The sequence below is a fragment of the Glycine max genome, chromosome 5, assembly GCF_000004515.6.
Source record: "Glycine max cultivar Williams 82 chromosome 5, Glycine_max_v4.0, whole genome shotgun sequence".
Classification (NCBI taxonomy): Eukaryota; Viridiplantae; Streptophyta; class Magnoliopsida; order Fabales; family Fabaceae; genus Glycine; species Glycine max.
Window position 1 is genome coordinate 39,120,268 of NC_038241.2, and position 14,065 is coordinate 39,134,332.

General features: G+C 33.6%; 2 protein-coding genes and 1 long non-coding RNA gene across 4 annotated transcripts; 1 reads left to right on the top strand and 2 right to left on the bottom strand.

Moving 5' to 3' along the window:
* Nucleotides 1-723: 723 nt before the first annotated feature.
* Nucleotides 724-3,454, top strand: LOC100793781 (short-chain dehydrogenase TIC 32, chloroplastic). The gene is made up of 8 exons (XM_003525344.5): nt 724-889; nt 1,288-1,519; nt 1,864-1,943; nt 2,099-2,252; nt 2,420-2,498; nt 2,620-2,704; nt 2,979-3,025; nt 3,147-3,454. The coding sequence occupies exons 1-8, from the start codon at nt 784-786 to the stop codon at nt 3,309-3,311; spliced, it is 948 nt and encodes a 315-aa protein (XP_003525392.1). The 5' UTR covers nt 724-783; the 3' UTR covers nt 3,312-3,454.
* Nucleotides 3,455-4,544: 1,090 nt separating this feature from the next.
* LOC121174916 (uncharacterized) lies at nt 4,545-6,726 on the bottom strand. 2 transcript variants are annotated; one of them, XR_005891614.1, is made up of 5 exons: nt 6,494-6,726; nt 6,109-6,329; nt 5,907-5,998; nt 5,147-5,654; nt 4,545-5,053 (listed from the first exon to the last, which is right to left on the bottom strand). It is a non-coding gene; the product is annotated as an uncharacterized lncRNA (long non-coding RNA). The 2 variants fall into 2 exon arrangements; XR_005891613.1 differs by lacking the exon at nt 6,494-6,726 and having other exon boundaries at nt 6,109-6,458.
* A 3,914-nt stretch (nt 6,727-10,640) lies between these two features.
* LOC121174913 (cytochrome P450 86A22) lies at nt 10,641-13,214 on the bottom strand. The gene has a single exon (XM_041015658.1). The coding sequence runs from the start codon at nt 12,474-12,476 to the stop codon at nt 10,890-10,892; it is 1,587 nt and encodes a 528-aa protein (XP_040871592.1). The 5' UTR covers nt 12,477-13,214; the 3' UTR covers nt 10,641-10,889.
* Nucleotides 13,215-14,065: the final 851 nt, after the last annotated feature.

Below are 14,065 nucleotides of genomic sequence, written 5' to 3' on the forward strand. Positions count from 1 at the left end.
ATTTTGCCGTCTGAAAATTTCACTGTCTCTGGCTCACAGTTTCACCACTCAACATGCACAATGCTTACATGTTTAATGTGAAAAAAATGTTGTTCCTGATGCAAACCATGAAAATAGGAAGCTAATGACTCTATCTGATCATTCATAAGCATGAAAATCACTAATGTCGTCCAAATAAGATTTTTGTGAGTCACGGTCCTTGAAATTAATTTACTTTGGTATTGTTCATACAAAATTATTTTATTTTAAACAATATAATTATGTCAAAATTACTTTTCATAGATGTTAAACTACATATATTTTTATAATTTAATTATTGAAAATCAATTTTATAAACTTATCACTCGAATATACACTAATTTCACATAAAAAATTGCACTAGTATATTTTAACTTTTTGGTATGAGATCACATATATCCTTTATAAGACGAGATTATTTTATTCGAGTTAGTTAAAATTTAACAAGCAATTATTTGATTAAGTAGAAACAAGAAAGAAAAGGGTAAAAAGCTATGAATAATTAGTATTTTTTTTATATGATTGTAAAAGAAAAATAAAGAAAAAAAAAACAATAGAAAAACACATAACAAAATAAAGGTATTTTCCTTAAATGGGGTGTAGGTTTAGTTTTTTTCCTTAAAAATGTGATAATATGGATAGTCCGCAATTCAACGAGTCCATAAAGTATTAATACAAATTTAAATATATTATCTGAAACAGTATTTGTCACAAACTTACCCTGATTAATTAGTGTTTTGACTTGTTTGGTGTGCAAAAGTAAAAATGTGGTTTCTTGGTTGGAAAGGGGCATCAGGGTTCTCAGCCTCTTCCACAGCCGAACAAGTCACTCAAGGGATTGATGGAACCGCCCTCACCGCCATCGTCACAGGTCTTTCTTCCCTTTTCTTTTATTTTCTGAAAAAAATATAAAAAAATCCTATCATGTGTTTTTGGGTGCTGAGAAAATTGGGTTGTGTGTGTTTGCATAAAAAGCTTTACCACTTGAAGCAAGTTTAAATCTTTAAAGGGCGTGTGTCCGAGGATGCCATAGTCTACTTGGAACACTTATGTGGGATGAAATGAAAGATGACAGAAGTTATTTTCCTTATGTTGTTTTATAGTTTAATGATGATGCATCACTTATGGCTTATTCAATGATGACATGAGTTTTGTTGAATTATTGAACAAATCAGATCCCATGTAACCTGTTATAATTCAGATGGGAGTTTGAATTTTGTACTGGTTTCAACTATACCATGATTCAGTACTTATTTAGTCCATTTTTAGGAGCAACAAGTGGCCTTGGTCTGGAGACCACCCGGGTTCTTGCATTGCGCGGTGTCCATGTTGTTATGGCAGTAAGGAGTCTGGACAGTGGTAAGAATGTCAAAGAAACAATACTTAAGGAAATCCCCTCGGCTAAAATTGATGTCATGGAGTTAGATCTAAGCTCTATGGCATCGGTAAGGAAATTTGCAGCAGATTTTAATTCTTCTGGTCTTCCACTCAATATCCTAATGTAAGAACTTTTAACTCTATCTGTTTTAGATATCTTAGGTGATATTTTTTGTCTCTGTGTCTCCAAGTGGTTGAATATGACTGGCTGATGTCATATCTTTCTGGAAAGGTGGTTGTTGCCAACTTTTACTACTTTCTTTTTTGACTGGGTTTGATAAACTATACCTGTAAGATTATTCCCTTGTTCCCTTTCACTCTGAACTCTAGTTGGCATATTGCATGGAAAGAAACTCCTGTCTGTTTTAATGTGTTGATTGCAGATTCCTCATTTGAAGTTGAAACAAATAATATTCCTTTTCTTTTTTTGAAAGTTGAAAGAAATAATACTCTTTCTTTCCTTTGAAGTAACAATGCAGGGGTGATGGCGACTCCATTCACACTTTCCCAAGACAATATTGAATTGCAGTTCGCAACCAATCATTTAGGTATTATATTGCATGTTTACCTCACATAAATGTTAGATTTCTCTGACCTCATTTCTGCAACATGTCTTTCTAAATGATGTATAACTGAAAGTTGTTATTCTCTAATAATATACAAAATTACTTTGAAGATTAATAATTTAATACTATTTTTGCAGGCCATTTTCTCTTGACAAACCTTTTATTAGAAACTATGAAAAAAACAGTAGGGGTATGCAACCAGGAAGGAAGAATAGTTATTCTATCATCAGAGGCACACAGATTTGCTTATCGTGAAGGGATTCAATTTGATAAGATCAATGATGAATCAGGGTAATGGTCTGGTTGGAATGATAAATCAATGATAAACCTTTTCCCTATTTGGCTATTTTCTACTAAGCTCTTGCTATAAAAATTCATAATAAATGTATATTATTCATGTCCAATGTTTTGAGTCCCCAAAATTGCATAATTTCCTTCTCTATCTGAGTTTTATACAGGTATAGCAGTTATTTTGCTTATGGACAATCAAAGCTTGCTAATATCTTACATGCAAATGAGCTTGCAAGGCGCTTGAAGGTATTATATTCATGAAAAATCATCTCTAATTTATGGAATTTCATTGATTCCACTTTATAATGGTGAACAACTTGTTGGTCAAGTTTGATGTAGAATCGTTGCATATTCCTTTGTTTGACAGGAAGAAGGAGTGGAAATCACTGTCAACTCCCTTCATCCTGGATCAATTATTACAAATATTCTGCGATACCATGATTATATTAATGGTGAGTATCTATACCATTTAATTAGACTGCAAGTGTGTTTATTGAAGTATCCTTGCTTTTGGAAATAAGGTTTGATGACCGGTTCAATAGAGGTTAGGCATAGGTAACATTGACTGATCTACATAATGCATATCAATAGGCTTACCATGCTATGTATATCTTGTAAAAAGACAAAGAGAAGCAAAACTGATGTACTAGCTGGTAATTCTTATACACAATTGGTTGCATAATCTTTTGAATTTACATTCATGTATCTACTACTTGGTTTGTGCAGCCCTTGCTAACATGGTGGGCAAGTACTTCCTTAAAAATGTGCAACAGGTATTTTGTACATACAAAAATATATTAAAGCAACGTGAGGGTTGCATGCCTTCTACTGTTGCTAATCTAAATGTTACACCAGATTTTTAGTAGTAATTGAATTGTTGGGGCATGTTTGTAGGGAGCTGCAACTCAATGTTATGTGGCATTGCATCCACAAGTCAAGGGAATATCTGGTGAATACTTTATGGATAGCAATAAGGGAAACCCGGCCTCTCTGGCTAAAGATTCAGAGCTGGCAAAAAAACTATGGGAATTCAGCTTAAGCCTGACTAATCCAAAGTAGCTTAAAGGTTTGACTAGAGGAAGCTTCATAAATGCCAACATTATTGTATTGGAAAACAAGTTTCAGCGAATTAGAAATTTATAGTGGTGTAAGCTTACAACTTGAAGGTTTTTATTAATTATTACAGCTCAGACTACTATCCATTACAGTATTGTTTTGGTACCGTTATTGTTGAAAATCAAGCAGTATACATAATTAGTTTCAAACTTGACTCCATAAGTCCCTTCTGCATTGATATCGAAATCATTACGGAAGAATTGTATTAATGTAATCGCTACATATTATTACCACATTGCGGCCATACTTTTTTACTTGTGAATACTATCCACTCGGCAAATTTGACTGTGTGTTTGATTAAGAGTGTGTTTGGTAAAGAAGGATCAGAAGGAATGAAAGTGTGAAGAATAAAAAGAAATGAAAGAATGTAAAGTAAAATGATTTGATAGAGATCAAAATGATTTGATAAAGATCAATGTAAAAAAGATGAAATATTTGAATCAAAGTAATTTGATAGGTAAAAAAGAAGGAAAAAAAATAAACAAGGAAGGATAATTGATTATATATTTTTCATAATCAGTTAGGCATCCGTCAGAATGTGAGAAACTCAGTTTCCTATCTCCTCTCTCCCGTCACTCTTCTCTCCGACAACATTTGCAGTCTCTTCTCTTTCTATTTTCACCTCATTTCAATTTTGGGTGAAAGTTTTATCCAGTGGGATCCATATTTTTAAAAAAAATTACAGTTGTAATTAATTCCTAATAAACACCCATCTCACAACATTTATTCCTAAATCAACTCAATTTAATTGTGTCTCTCATTTATTTCTTTAAACCAAATACCCCTTAAAAGGAGAAAAAGAGAAGTGTTACCTTCTGCTTGGCCCTTCCTCTTAGTGATTGTTGTGTAACAAGTGCATAATGCCCACGGAAACGTCCATGTATCTTATCATCTTGAATTAATTTCAAAATATAAGGTTTGGTTGGCGAGAGAAAAGAAAGCATGGATAGTTCTTCGTCAAAGATTCAAAATTTATTAAACTTTTATGAGAGTTGAAACTAACATTTTAAATATTTTGAAGAAAAAATCATATTTTACTTAAATTATAAACTACTTTTCTTCCTCTCCAATTTCTCCAAAACCTTATCAAAGTTCGCAAGCATTTAAACAAGTATTTAAACAAGTATTCTCCTAAATCTTTTATTCAAACGAAATAAATCTAAATAATTATTTTCCTTTTACTTCTCTTGGATTAAACACTATAAAGTTCACAAGCATTTAAACAAGTAGCCGCATTTCCAATGAATTAAAAAAAAAGTAGACACATTAATCTGAGTATACAAAATTGAATTGTTTTGAAAATAAAAGCATGGGGTGATTTAATTATAAAATTTTGATTGATCCAAAATTATGCTGCTTCTTCCAAGTTGCTGCAACATTTTCAGCAGTTAAGCCCGGAGATGCTGACAAATCCAGAGAGTATATATAACATGAAAAGAGTTGAACAACCCCCTTGATTAAATCAACTATAACTGGGTTTCTGCAATATTTACAATAGACATTTGTTTCTAATTTCTATAGGCTGTGGCACCACCCCCATTTTCAGCTAGGATGACGATAAACCACGAAATGACAGCAATAAAATTTATAATGTACACACATTTCCTTAAAGGGCTAAAATGTTTTACGCATGGCTGGGACTGAATGTTGCGTCTCCAAAGAAAACGCAGACTTCAGAACAGCTTCTGAAACTCCAAACAAAAATGACATTATGGTTAGTACTCGAATGTAGCCATATTCCATGATTATGTAAATTTACACTTTCCGAAAACGCTAACCTTCAAATCTTCAATGCCACGTGTTACCATCTGATCACAGGCATGCAGATCATAAGCCATTAATGCAATCAGGATTTGGGGCATGGAGCTTATTATCCAGGCATGCATTTAGGCGTACATGATCCCTCAACAGCTGTCGTGATACACAATCAGCCAAATATGACTTCTCATCACGAAATTCTATCGGGTCTCCCTGGACAGCCCTCCTAGAATGGTTTGGAAGAGCATCATTATCAGATGAAACTACACCCCGGCAAGCATGTGTAGTTTGCAAGTTTCTTCCAAATCCCTGAGACTTTTGGATCATACCCAAAACTTCATGTGAGAATATCTGTTGCTTTGATGAAATGGAATAGCACCACCACCACTGGTTAGTGGCGAAGATTGGCCAGATGCAGTATGAGGGCTGGGTATTGGAGAAGGAGACATCCTTCCACTTGTATGCAATGATTTATAAGGCTAAGAGGGAGAAACGGGACAAGAGATGTTCCTTGGTGTATGAGCATTGCTGGAAACAAAGGGCACAAAAAAAAGTTAATAGCTTCCCTTTGATATCAAAGTATGTTGAATTAAAAAAAAAAATTAAAAATAGCATAGGACAATTTGACCAATTTTTCTCCGCAGCCAATTAAAAATAGCTTTTAAATATTCATATGTACATGTCAGCACTACAAATATTCATATGCGCAAGTAGACCATTGTATTTTATCATTGCAATCTTTCTCATGCTTAAGTGTGTGCATTTGAGTTTGAGAGAAACCTTGATCCAGAACCAGTTCTCAAGCTTCTGTGTGGATAGATCCCAGCCACTTCTGAGTCTAAGCATAAATTATGTTTTGCAGGTCCAATAGCCTAAAAGAAATTCAAAGTGATGAATAGTGAGCACTCGTAGACAACATAGATATGCACAACCTCAGAAAAATAATGCAGCTGTGCAGAGAATGATTGTACGAAAGACATACCAGAGATCTCACTGCATTTATTATGGCAGTTGGATCTTCTGAAGGAACGGCAGCTAAAATGGATCTTTCCAGCATAGCATTTTTAACAAATGGATGCTCTAGAAGTTGAGAAGCTGAGGGACGATTTAGAGGATTCCTTTGCAAACAAAGCCTGACAAAATCTTTTCCATCTGGAATTTAGGAAGCTCCTTGCTATTCCCAATCTTAAACAAAGCAGCAACCTTGAAACATGTAGTGTAAAACAGCAGAAACAAGTTAAGCAATCAATGTTTCTAGACAAACATGTGCTCTAAGTTTCCAACTAAGATTCATATATTTGTGTCAGAAAATTTCAAATGTACATACAACAATGTTCAAGATGCTTTTAGTCTGTCTACAAACTCACCCCTTGATATTGGCTCCAAGGAGGTTTTGTTGTCGCCATCTCCAAAACAGTGCATCCTAGACACCATATATCAACCGCAAGATTAGAACCATTTGAATTTTTTACGTGTAATTGAGGCATTGACACAGATAAGAATATACTACACGCAAAGCATCAGCAACAAAAATGTTGAATGTAATTGCTATTCCTGACCTCAGGTGCCATCCAGTAAGGAATTCCTTTGAAAGAAAATAGACATGACCCGCTTATCTGCATCAAATTATTCCAGATATGAAATATTTGGAGCTCTAAAATAAATATTATTTATTTGTGTAGAATGAATGTTAGATTGCGCTCGGTCTTTGTGTTTATTTTTTATTTTTATTTTCTGAAAATAATTTTTATTTTTAAATTTTTAAGATTTATAAAAATACTTATGGAGAAGAAAGTACTTTAAGATCCTATAATGTTTTCACTTTTTTATAAAAAAACTGAAAATGTTGATTTGTTATTTTGAGTTTGGGTCTACTTTTTAAAATATTTTCAGAAAATATTTCTTAAATTTTAAATAAATATATTTTCACTCTTATTTTTTATTTTATTTGAAAATAAAAACAGAAAACATGTTAAAGAAATAAAATATGAAAAATAAAGAGTCAATTTTATAGTAACTAAAATTAAAATTCACACATTTTATTAAGATAAAAATGAATAATTTCAAATGTTAGAGAAATAAACTCTAGAAAGAAACATTTTAGGCCCTGTTTGGGGTATTTTTAGTTTCAAGTTTTTAAAAACTGAAATCAACTTTTAGTTTGTAGTTTTTTTTTAGTTTTAAAAACTTGTTGTTGTGGAACAACTTATAATTTTCCTTTTGAAAGTTCACAAAAAAGATATGATATTGCTCACATGGATGATGAAACTGTGATGAAAGTATTTAGATTGAGAGCACCTCCCCGTTGTCCGAAAAGAAGACTTCTATAAGGGGTTATTTTTTTTAGTTTCCCACATGCATTTTTTCTTAGAGATAAATCTTATTAACATAGTACTAAATATGTGTGGACAATTTTTTAAATAGAAATTTGAACCTTAATTCACTAGAGACTGAATGCTTTCACTAGATCCAACACATACGGTGAAGTTGTATGCTGTCATGCTGCCATGCATCTGTGTGGGTTTTTTTTTTTTTTTTTTGTATAAGCCAAACATGCAATTTAATAGCTTAAACAAAAACTTGGCCATTATTAAATTCGAGATTTTGGCCCCTTACATACATGTACGATAATTCTGCATTATATTGGTCGAGGGGGGTTTAGTTTAGACTTTTGACTGCTCATTTCTACAAGACTACAACAAACACAATATCTTCTGTTACAATTATTGCATTGCATGTGTTACAAGAAGATAAATTAAACTTGTCAAGATGTTAATGACTATCTAGAGTGCGACACTCTGTGTTTGATTAATTTTGTAGATTGAGGGCACATGACCTCAATTTGGGGTTACTAAATTTCTTTGCCATGAAAATGACTTGCATGGTATATAATATGTAGAACTAGTTATGCAATTTGCGTATTGCACGGGATTACTGTGTATATTTATTAATTACATATATAATATGAATCCTTTTATGTTTTCAAATTATTATTATTTATTTAAATCTATATATGAATATAATAAATGCCGTTGTTTTCAAGTGACATGTTGCCATCAAGGATAACCATCAAGTTCTGGGTGCATGAATGTCAACCATCAAATTCTTTGGCTAATATTAACGGATAGAAAAGTTCCTTGTCAACCGGATGTAATAAATTAATTATATGTAAAATTAAATTCTTATTTGGTGGAATAAAGGAAGCTGCTATATATGCCGCTAACAGACTAGGTATAACTAAATAAGGCTAAATCATCTTTTTTTTTTTCGGTTTACATCTTTATTTTTTAAAAAGTTTAATTTGATAATTTAGTTTATTTTATTTCTTTATTTTTAAAAATATTTATTTAATCTTTTATCTTCTTTTTTTTCATTTTAGAAAGTTGATTTCTGACACTATTGATTCCATTAAAAACGGATATTATAAAACTATTGTCTACACGATGTTAAAATCTAATTGAAATACACATATTAAAGAATTTTTAACATCGATTTCTTCTACAATCAATATCAAATTTTGTTTTTAACATCAGTTTAAAAATAGATGTTAAAAGTGTTTACTTTCAATATTGCTCGATTTAAAATTGATGTTAAATATCTTTCTAATCGATGTTAAATTCTTTTTTTAATAGTGTTATATACAATCAACAATTATCTATCACAATCTATTAATGCATAGGTAAATTGATATGCAGTTATTTTTATTTAATTAGCCCATAACTTTGAGTTCAAGTTTATAATTGTATTAAATATTCAAAAATAAAAAATGTAGAAATTTGCTTAAGAATCACGTATTCTTAACTAATTTTGTTTTTAGATAAATGTGATATAAAATAAGTAACATGATAGGAAAAAAAATAAGTTATATAAATTATTGTAAAAACTCATCATAATTACGTATAATTTTTTACATATTTGGTGTATGAGACAGAATGATAATTGTTAGATAAAAACATGTTTTCCAGGGGTGGATATGCTAAATTGAAAGGGCAGGTTAGTTTGTAAAAATAGTTTAATTTGAATTTTAAAATGGAAAACTTAATAATATCAATTTGAGTATTGAATCTTGATACCAGGAACCTAAAAATTAATCATTGAAAAAACTAATAAATATTTTATACTAATAACATGATAATTAAAAAAATCGATTTGAGTATTGAATCTTGACACAAGAACCTAAAAATGGCCCAAACATGCTATTTTTTTTTCCTACTATTTCATTAATAGATATAATTGCTAGCCAGACCTGACACAGAGTTCAAATGTGATCGAGTTAATTTGGTTTTCCTTTTTAAAAATAAAAATAAAAATACAAAACCTTAACCAAACTAAACATATTAATATTTATCAGTTTAAATCTAAAAATCTCTTAAATCCAACCTAACTTGACTGTGTCCACTCTAATGTTTCTTACTGATGATGATATATACTGCTTTCGATCCTAGTTATAAGATATAGTTGATTAACTTTTACTCATTAAAAAGTTAATTAATTTAATTATTAATATTAAATTTATCAACAATTTTAATATTTTTAAAATTTATCCTTGACTTTAATTTATTGAGAACTTATTCATTTTTTAAATCCTCATGGGGGAGAGAACAGGATAATTTAGGATATTTTTGTTAAAAAAATAATTAATACACAAGAGAGATGAGACAAAGTCTTACGGTAAGAAATACATTTTTTTATTAATTATGTTTTATAAATAAGGATGTAGAAAATATATAAATTGGCACTCAAACCACAGGATCTAATTTTATTTTCACCAATCGCGTAAGAAGTTATATATTACATGAATTTATATACATAACTAATATAAGAAAATGAAATTGGAAAAGCTAACAAATTTTGGGTAGGATTGTTCATGATTTGGATTAGTTCAAGTTAATTAAGAGGTAAAATAGAAAAAGAAAAATTCGTATTTAATTGAGTTGATTAGGTTTAGGTTTTTAGCCAATATATGAAGCAAACCAATCTATTAAGATTTAGTTGGTTTGGTTCATTATTAGGTTACAATAAATTAAAAGTTACAGTATAAACACAAATCTAAGAATATTACAATATTTGATTCAAATATGAAGTGGAAAAACGAATTAACTGAATCAATCTACATTAATGTAAATAATTCTCGAATAAATCCGATTGGATAAATAGCCTTCTTTGTGCGAAAGAAACAAAAACTATATAAGAAAGTTTTAATTAAATGCAACTAAAGTAATCCGTGTTTCTATACCTTCTACCAAATCTAAGTGTACAACTCACGTGCAACCGTATGACTTAGTCATTTTTTATTGCTGGAAATCCAAATATCCCAAATCTGGAAATGTGGCAGTTACGAATGTGATCTCAGTGACCTGTATTACATTATAGTGACAGAGACCACAAGCTAGGGCTTTAACTGTGCAAGTATGCCAGAGTCCTAAAATAACAAAACTACATCTACATCAGTGTCACCAAATAGTTCCCGTTCGTGAAGGCACCCACCATGATAAATTACAGCACAAATATAGCTTTCAGAACTGCAGCAGCATTACTTTTTAATCATCAAAATGTTTACATGCAAAACATATATAGTATTCATCATCAAATGAGAAACTTGTGAGTAAAGGGAAATTTCATCTATACAGCCAGCGTAAATTAAACTAACACAAGTGAAATGATACACCATCATTCTATATTAAGTAATATATAAAATTCTTATAATTATTTCTTTATTTAAACCGATGATGTATCTATCTGTTTTAATTAACCAAATCAAAATCACTTTTGACCAACAGTAACACTCTTGATGGTGGTTAATTTTTCCAGCACGGGTTTGAGATCCCTTGGGTACACATTCACCTTGAGACCGTACTTCATGAACAGTGTGAGTGACATCTTCTGTTCGACGCGGTGGCCCGGCGCGACAGCGAGGCGGTGGCGCAGGAGCACCGCGGCGGCGATTGACTTCATCTGCAAGTAAGCCAAGTCCTTCCCCAAACAAAGCCTAGGTCCCGCATTGAACGAAACAAACTTGTAAGAGTCTTGCACCTGAATTTTGTCCCCTTCAGGAGAGAGCCACCGCTCAGGCTTGAACTCGAGGCAGTCCTCTCCCCAAATGAACTTCATCCTCCCAACAGAGTAAATTGAATAGGTCACCGCGGAACCTGCCGGAACGAAGGTTCCATTAGGCAAAACATCATCCTTCACAACATGTTTGGAGTCCTCCGGCACGGAGGGATAAAGCCGCAGTGTCTCAGACAATGCTGCCTTGAGGTAGACCAAACGGTCTACCTCATCGAACACAAGAGGCTCGTTCAGCCACGTGGAGATGTTATCTCCACGCGTGGACAGAAGAACAGTACAGAGTTCGTTTAGGATGTTTTCCTCCACGCGCGGGTTCTTGACGCAGAGCCAGAAGAACCAGCTGAGCGCGACCGATGACGTGTCGCGCCCAGCGAGGATGAAGTTGAGTGCCACGTGTTGGAGGAACTCCTCCGAGTAGGATTCTTTCTTCCTCATGAAGCGGGACAAGAGGTCGTCGTGGTGGTGGGACCCATTACCATTCAGCAGCTCCAGCTTGCGGTTCTTGATGATGTGGGAGAGGTACTGGTCGATGTGTTTGAGGCTCCGGCTCAGGCTCACTTCCATTCCGAGCCTGAGCCATCGCTTCAGCTTCCACAAGATCTCCGGCAGAATAAAGCGTTGTAGAGTGGCTTCAGTGGCTCGGTCGAAGGAGAGAGCGAAAGCGTTATCTGGAAGCCCCGCGGCTAGGGTTTGCGGGTCTTGGCCGAAAGCCAAGCCGCATATGTTGTCAAAAGTGAGCCGAAGCAAGAGGTCTTGAAGATCCACTGATTGGTTTTCTTTCTGAGCCGTGGCTAGGATGGGGCAGAACCTGTGCTTTATGGCTCGGTTCACCCAGCGCGCCATGGCTTGGCGCAGGGTGCGAGTGGTGAATTCCAGTGCGGCAGTCTTACGCTGGAAGAGCCACGTGTCGCCGTCGGAGTTGAAGATGCCTTCGCCGAGCAAATCGTGGAAGGCGGACTGCCACGTGGGGCCTTTTGGGTAGTTGTCGAAGCGAAGCTTGAGGATGTGCTCGAGGTTTTTGGGGTCGCACGTGACAGTCACCAGGCACTGTTTTCGGGCGAGGAAGGGGAGGGCGCAGATGCAGGTCTGGTACGTGCCGCCGCACGCGCGGAGGTTGTCAGCGATCCAGTCGTGCATGCGGTTGGCGTGTTGGATGAGGCCAGGGAGGCTGCCCAATAGGGGCCAGACACGTGGACCTTTGAGGGAGCGAGTGACCAAGGTGAACCATATTAAATAGGCCGCTATTGCTGATAGGATCATTAAAGCCGTTGCTGCGTCCATGTGAGTGCTGGGCCCAACTCCCAAAACAAAAAATTAAACCTTTATTGCTTGCACCTTCCCTCACCGGAGGAGCTAGAGGCTGCTATTACCATCACCACGCAAATTCAATTGGATCCATTGCAGCTTAAATGAGGAAAGTAAACCCTAGCTGTGTAGTATTCAAGTGGGGGCTAAAACGGGAGTGATAGATGAAATTATTGTGTTCAACTAAAAAATGTGCAAGTGGTTTTGATTGGTGAATAATTGAGATCTGTTGCATGCAAATATTGTGAGAGTGAACAATGTGTGTCGAAACTTGAAGGGTTCAAGGGCAATCAGCATAAAAAGTACAAGAGGCAATATTGGGGAGAGTAATAAGAGAAGCAAGTAGTAATTTGGTGTTGAGAGATGGATGCACGTACGATGAGAGAGAGAGGAGTGAACGAGAGAACCTTGGTAGGAGTTTATGTTGTGTGAGCCAAAGGGAAACGAGAAAAAAAAGTGTTTTATAGCAGTGAAGCCCAGAGAAGGACAATTAATAAGGAATGGAGATGCTAGGTGTTGCTGATGATTTCAATGGTTTAAGCTGCATTTTCTTCCCTTGTCAGTAGGCTCCAGTGGCTTATGAATCCACCCTCATTAATGTCCACCGAGGTCGTTGGGCATATTGAGAGTTAAAGATAAATTATTCTTTTTTTTAATTTTTTTATTTTCATGTCAAGGATAGGGCAGAAGAAGAAAAATTACATACAATTTTAAAGGTATTTTTTGTGTGTTGTTTTTTTAATTAGAATAAGAGTTTCACTTTAGTAATATACTTAATCATTGATACAGTTTTTTTTATTTTGGATATTACTGAAATTCTAATTAAAGAATAGTACAAACAATATCTATGAAGCTCTATGTAAGTTTTGTTCCAAGGCAAACTATTCTTATAAGACAAATGCTAATGAGTGTTGAAGGGAAAATATTTTATTGATGTAATCCCCTTTAAAATTTAAATGCACTCTCATATTATTTTATCAGTCCATCCATTTGTCTCACCCCATTTTAACTTGCTAAAAAAAATATTTGGAATACGATAGGGTAGATAAGTTTGTTACGTTAGATTGTTTTAACTATGTAAAAGACAATAAAAAATAGTGTTGAATTTCGGGTTTTAGTTTATTTTTTGTGTGAAGTTGACACTTTAGGACCGCAGATTTTAAGTTATAACTTATAAGAAGATAATAAAGATATATAGATTTGTTAGTCTATTGATTTTATGTTGTTATAATTAGTTTTGAAGACAAAATAGTTGGAAGAGTTAAACTATTAAGATAAAATAATATAGTTAAGACTTATTAACTGGACAGCTAGATAGGATAGTAGCTAACAAATGTCTAAAACTATATTTTTTAAAATAATTTTTAAGTAACGATTCATTTGAATGTTTATTTTATGTTTTCATTTTGTAAAAATAATTTTCTTCTTCTAATTTTTAAGATTCATAAGACATGTATCAAGAAGAAGATATTTTTAGGTGTCATTACATTTTTACTTAAAAAAAGATTAAAAAAAACGTTGATTTGTTATTTTCTTTGAACTTATTTTCAAAATTTATTTTTTAA